Source organism: Bidens hawaiensis, unplaced genomic scaffold (assembly GCF_021521415.1).
Source record: "Bidens hawaiensis isolate Kalapana, Puna unplaced genomic scaffold, B.hawaiensis_p1.1 tig00056171_1, whole genome shotgun sequence".
In the NCBI taxonomy this organism is placed as follows: domain Eukaryota; kingdom Viridiplantae; phylum Streptophyta; class Magnoliopsida; order Asterales; family Asteraceae; genus Bidens; species Bidens hawaiensis.
Window position 1 is genome coordinate 49593 of NW_027500133.1, and position 6553 is coordinate 56145.

General features: G+C 32.2%; 1 protein-coding gene across 1 annotated transcript; it reads left to right on the forward strand.

The window, feature by feature from the left end:
* The first annotated feature begins 996 nt into the window (after positions 1 to 996).
* Positions 997 to 3991, forward strand: LOC143601384 (uncharacterized). The gene is made up of 6 exons (XM_077078807.1): positions 997 to 1038; positions 1147 to 1277; positions 2209 to 2319; positions 2819 to 2912; positions 3456 to 3556; positions 3865 to 3991. The coding sequence occupies exons 1-6, from the start codon at positions 997 to 999 to the stop codon at positions 3989 to 3991; spliced, it is 606 nt and encodes a 201-aa protein (XP_076934922.1).
* Positions 3992 to 6553: the final 2562 nt, after the last annotated feature.

Sequence of the window (6553 nt, forward strand, 5' to 3'; positions counted from 1 at the left end):
TAAGAATGGATTGTCGGTGCCAGTCTTTTTCATTGAACTTCACCAGACTTTAAATGCAATTATTTCCAACCACCAAATAACTCTATGTCTTGCTCTGATGGCCAAGTATAGTCTATGTTTTATATTAGGCATGTCTTTGATTTTTTCCTCACAGGTTCGACTCCTTCATACTGGTTGGTTTACATTTTTGGACCCCTCAAGACCAGATTGATATCTTATATGTTATTTTTTCGTAGCTTACTAATTTATGATTATGCTTCACTGTTATAACATTACACTGACCAAATTCGCATTGGTTTATCGTCGTAAAGGCGCAAGTTTTTTTTATTTGTTTTAAACTAGGAATTTACCCGGCGCGTTACGCCGGGCAGGCCGGTAAAATTTGGGTGGTGGTAAAACTCAAGCTTTGTCCGCCTCAAGCGTTGAGATGATAAGTCGACGTGAATTCAGTCGGTTTCTTACGATACCAGAACTAAAACAAAAATGGTAGTTGGTCGGTTTTCGGTACGGTGGTACGAAAATGGCAGTTGGTCGGTTTTCGGTACGGTGGTACGAAAATGGCAGTGACTTTACGCGAATTTGGTTGGCTTTTTTCTCGTTGGTTACGGTACCGGAACTAAAACAAAAAATAAATAATAAAATTGGCATCCGGACGCCTTTCGATATGTTTTTTATGGTAACGGAACTAGAACGAAAAAACCAAATAAAAAACTTAGCATTGTCAGTCCCGGATGCTGATGCAGTGAGTTTACACGAATTCAGTCCTTTTCAATTACATAAACAAAAATTGCCGTTAGGTCGGTGCTCGTTAAAATTAATATCAATTTCTAATCAAATGAAGAAGTGGTATTGCTGTTGTAGTTATATATTGTACATGTAGCCTTTAATCATTGCATGGCGAACCCATAAATTTTTTGATGGGAGTGGAAAACTTTAAGGTTGTATGGCTGGCTGAAGGCTCCAAATGTACATCCTGAAGTGAATGAATGCCATGATATGGTTTTTCTCCTTGACAAGATAAACATTGCACTAGATGCGGTAAATATATTTCCAGTGAAATCCACTAGAAAAAATGCCAATTCGACTTGCAAATTAACCCCATTGATTAAGTACATTCTGTATTGAGTCATCGACAGGTGACAAAAGATTACTACAGCTGCTAGACCAACATGGGCACCTGCTAAAGGCGGTAACGAACAAGGTGGAACACGAATTTTTGGTCCTTCTCAGAAGTACTCATCTAGAGATATTGCTTCTCACACAACTCTTATACCCAGGTTACTTGTCACTCAAACTTTCATTTCAACTTTCTGAAGAAGATCAAACTGATCATATTATTAGAATACATATCAACTTCGCCTAATTAGTAGCTAGCTCTACGCTTGTAAACGATCATAATGTTCAGTGAACTGTTTGTGAACCGTTTGGCATGATTATGTCTCTGCCTAATTAGATTTCTTGGCTTAGAAAAGCACAAAAGCTTGTAGAAACTAGGGTTTGGAATATGATAATCTTTTATTACTTAGCAACAAGATGTTTCAGTTATTTGTCTTGAGTTTTTGATTTCCAATTCAAACTTTCAACAATACAAACACATAAAACGCAAAATCTTTCAAGAACGCAACGTAAAAACAAAGCCCATCTTTGAAAACATATAAATATATGATCTTTGATGGAACCTAGAACGGGGTGTTTTAGATATTTACCTTTAATTGCCTCGTACAAGGGTTTGACTACGTTGTACAACAAACTTTTGGATTTGGTCATCCTGCTTGCTTACCAGACCAAATCCAAAAGCTACTTTTACAATGTGGTCAAACCCTCATGTCCAAGTCAATAATAGGTAAGCATTTACAACACCCATTCAAGATTTCATCAAAGATTGTATAAGTGTGTTTGTTAAGGTTGGTTTTGTTATAGATGCTATGTTTTTGAAGGATCTATCTTTTTATGTGTGTCTTTTTGGGATTTTGAATTGGAAATAAGAAAGTCAAGACTTGATTCCTTAATTTATGCAACAAAGAATTTCCATTTAGCGACCAACAATATGGAGAAAGTTGTATTTATAGCAAACTAATTTTACGTGGCGAAGTAAAATCTGTTGTTAATCGAGTAACCTAATAGTGAGTAGGCTCGATGATCTTTATTATATTAGATGATGTGTCAATATTGCTATTTTTAAATGTTAATCGGTGCTTACTACTACAGAAAGGAGGGCCAAGATACACAAGAAGAACTAGAAAGGAGAGACCTCAGAGAGGAGTTAGAGGAGCGTGAACGAAGGCGCTTTTCATCTAAAGATGATAGTGATGATGACAGGTATCTTTTTTTGCAGTGCAGATGTTAATGACTCTATGTGATGCCATTTTGATTATTTTAAACCTTTAATGATAAAATGTGCGATATATTACTTGCTCGCTAGTGGATCAACTAAGGTGGAAAAGTGGGCTGAGTGTGTAACGGGTCAAAACGGGGAATTTAAGATAAAAAATATGTGCTAATAGTGCAGCTTTTGTTTAATAGAATGCCGATTTAAGATTTTACTTACATGTTTGACCTGTAAGAAATAAAACATAACTAGAAGCAACCCATTCATGGTTTTGTAGTATACATATTCTAGTAACATTAATATAAAGACATGTTTATATTTACATTGATTGACAAAGATGCATGAAGGGTTTTGTGTGAGACATTTGGTTCACATATTCTACTATATCAATACAGAGATGGGTTTACCCACAGAACCATTAAGAAAGCAGATTAACTAAATGTTTTGATTTCAATATTTATAATATTTATGGCATTTTTTTGTTGTTAGTGACGAAGACGATGATGACGAGGACGATGAAGAAGCACTTATGGCAGAGCTTGAATTAATAAGAAAGGAAAGAACCGAGGAGAAACGACGACAAGTGAGTAACTTATTTTTTTACCAATTCTTCATTTACTTATAGATACAGGTAATGCTTGTAATAATATTGTTTTTGAGGTTATAATTAATTCATTAAGTTATAGGTTTTGATAAACAACATTTAGGGCTATGACTAGCAACTAATTTTTCTTATAGGAAGAAAACAATTTTTTTTAATCATAAACAACCAACCAACACAAACATCTTAAAAGTGGTTATATTCACTACTTACATGATGTTATCATAACAACTAACCACCTAAAATTGGTTATGAAAATCAGTTGTTAAGTGTAGCCGTAAGGGCCATGTTTAGCTGGCCTAATTAAAATATATAAAATGGACAAAGACAGGTTTGTGGTTAACCCGACCCGTTTCAACATGAGCCTGTTTTAAAACTTTTAACCAACATGTTTGTCTTGCCTATCTTGCCCTTTGCTTCTCATATGCCACCTTTTTGGGTTTTTAACATTTTATGTTTTTCTTTATTTAAATAAGAATTTATAGTTCAAAGAGGTGGGATTAATTAATTCATATCTTTTTACAGGAACGCGAAGAGCTTGAAGAGGAACTTAAACGTAAAGAGGCAGAGACAATACGAGGAAACCCGTTGCTTAACAACCCAACATCTTTTAATGTAAAACGACGGTTTGTTGCCTTGTCTATACTCTATATTCGTATGTACAGGTGACAAAGTTAACCCATTTACTTGCATATGGGTTAATTTGTTACCTCTTAACGGATTAGTCAAACATGTAAAATAAAAAAAATGCCATAATTGGTTGACCTTTTAATAATCCTACTTAGCTGTTGAAATTGTTAAAAAAATGCAACCTGGTTTCTAAATTTGGTAATAAAATTTAAGTTTGTTTCAATTGCATGCTTAATTTGAAGCTGGTTTCTAAATTTGTGTTTTTTTATCATATTTACACACTTGTTATAATAAAAAATTTCAGGTGGGACGATGACGTGGTTTTTAAGAACCAAGCTCGTGGGGAAACGAAGGCTCCAAAGCGTTTTATGAATGGCACCATTCGCAGCGACTTCCATCGCAAGTTCCTACATTATAAGTACATGAATTGATTTAAGATTTTTAGGTAAGAAATTGAAAACAAGAAGCAGAATATAAGATTTTCTGGTGCCATATATAACATGTGGATTTGGTTCATATGTTTGTTTATGATTGTATAATATTAATATCTTGAGTGTATTGAATTTGTGAGCTACTTGGAAATTGGAATAGTTATTATTTACATTAGCTTTACTTTATATTATGTTTGATTTTCTGCGTTTGATCGTTTTAACTTAGCTTGACTCGAGTTTTAGCAAATAAATCATTAGCGTCACACACGTTAAAATGTATTATTAGTATTATGGTATAAAAGAGTTTGATTTAGCTTGATTAGATGTTCTTGATCAAGTTTCTTCATAAATACATGAAGAAATGAGTCTTTTATCTAGCAAATAAGTTAACAGCTTCACTTGTTAAAACTTAAAAAAAAATGCATTAGCATTATGGTGTAAGGCGTACAAGAGCCTATGGAAATGGTTTTATGTGGCTCACCTATTACTTTGAAACATAGGTGTACGTAACAACCAAGTTTTTTGAATGGTTTAAAAGAGTTTGATTGACATAAAACATATCTTTCTCCAAAATAAGTACCGAGTCATATACTATAAACTATATTAATTTAATAATGTAACTTTTCAATAAAATATATTTAAGAGATTTCATCATTTAAACGAATACCAAATTTCAATATATTAGCCATGATTCTCGAGATATTTTCTTATTAGTTTTTTATTAATCTTTTTTGACATAATAGACAATTTTATAATTATTATTCGGCTAAATAATTGTGTTCGAGATCATAACATGGACCATGGGCCGACAAAATAGATAAACTAAATGAAAAATATCTTCTAATACGAATTTAATCAAAATATTTGTTGCTCTCTATTCTTATTTGTATGTTCCATTTTAATATTGGATCTTATACGTGTACAAATAAACAGCCACAAATTTCTGGGCACAAGTGAACTAACTACCAATTCACCAACTATATAAAGTACATCAATTGACTTAAATTAATGGATTCAAGGAAGATTCATACACGTTTAAAGTAAATATCTAAATTCACCCTTCTATAAATAAATTATTCTAGACTTGAATCTTAATATTTTGACTTAACATATGAAGATTGGTTTATAAAACTGTATCATTCTATAAATCTTAATCACTTTAACAAGAAACGAGTCATACATACAAATTGTATTATCTAAAGTCTAAACCTTAAAACTTTAACGTGAACTGTTACATGTGAAACTACATATTTGATATTTTTCAAGTGTTGTGAAACTTAGTTTTTCTTTTATCTTATTAGGGTTTGTGTAAGTATAGAAAACGTATAAACTTTCTCTAAATCACGTACATCCAAGTTTGTGTACTTCTATTTATACGATTTAAAAATCTTAACTTATAAAAATCGAGATAAAAGTTGTTCATCATTTTTAACGAATTGATCGTCATATGCTGACAGCTTATGTGATATCTATATGCAACACACAAAGTTTTTTTTAATTATTTCTTTCAGTTTCAGTAAATGTAGCATTCGTCGAAAATTAAGATGATTTGGCCATGGTAAACAAAATTTCCCTTTTTATGTTTTACAGACTTACCGACTATATAGTTGTCGTTTATTTTTTAGCATGTTTCATGGAATACTAAGAGAATGGATCAGGCGTAGGGTCCCCATTGATAGAATGGCTTGTGGGCTAGGAGGATTGCCCTTGATCGAAAAGTTGCTTATCGAGTGATGGATATATATGTATTTGAATTTGAATTAATGATTGTGTTCACTGTTTAGATGATTCTATCTGTTTGAGTGATGATTTAGAGAATGATATTTTATTGAATGGTTGACTAGCTATGAATGCTTGACTTTAGTTAAATCATTATTGGGTAGTCCACTACTTACCAATTTTATATTTCGTTGCATAAGTTGGTATCCAACCTGCTAACGTGATGGCCCCATCGGTACATGGGTGTCATAGATCATTCATCATAGTATATTAGTTCGCATGCTATAAAGAAAATCGGTAAATAAAACTGGATAAGTATATATTTTGAGAAACTGTAAGTTTATTGGTAAATAAAAAAATTTACAAGTTAAAATAGGTAAATATGATATTTTATAGTTCAAAACGGATTTTAAAGTTCTAGAAAAAATATAAGAGTAAAATGTTCATTTTCTTAAATTGTTTTTAATGAAATAGCTAGGTAAATTTGATATTTTAATTGATTATGATATTTTTAATTTTGGTTGGAGGATATGATATTCTTTAAGTTTGAAATGACATGTACGAAATTTACCCTTAACTAAAAAAAGAGGAAAAATAATTACTTTGTCTATTTGGTTTTAGGCAAGACATGATAAAGAAAATATTCATTGTGGCCGTAAAAAGCTATTACCATGATATGCATGTTGGAACCACAATGCCCCGTATGTATAAAGGTGTTTTCACGCTTACTGATTATGATACGCATATATTCAAAGAAGAGATAACATATCACCTTGAAAATGTGTAGCACTATATAGGAAAGTGTTTATATCTGCACCCGAAGGCTCAACTAGCCGCGTGGTA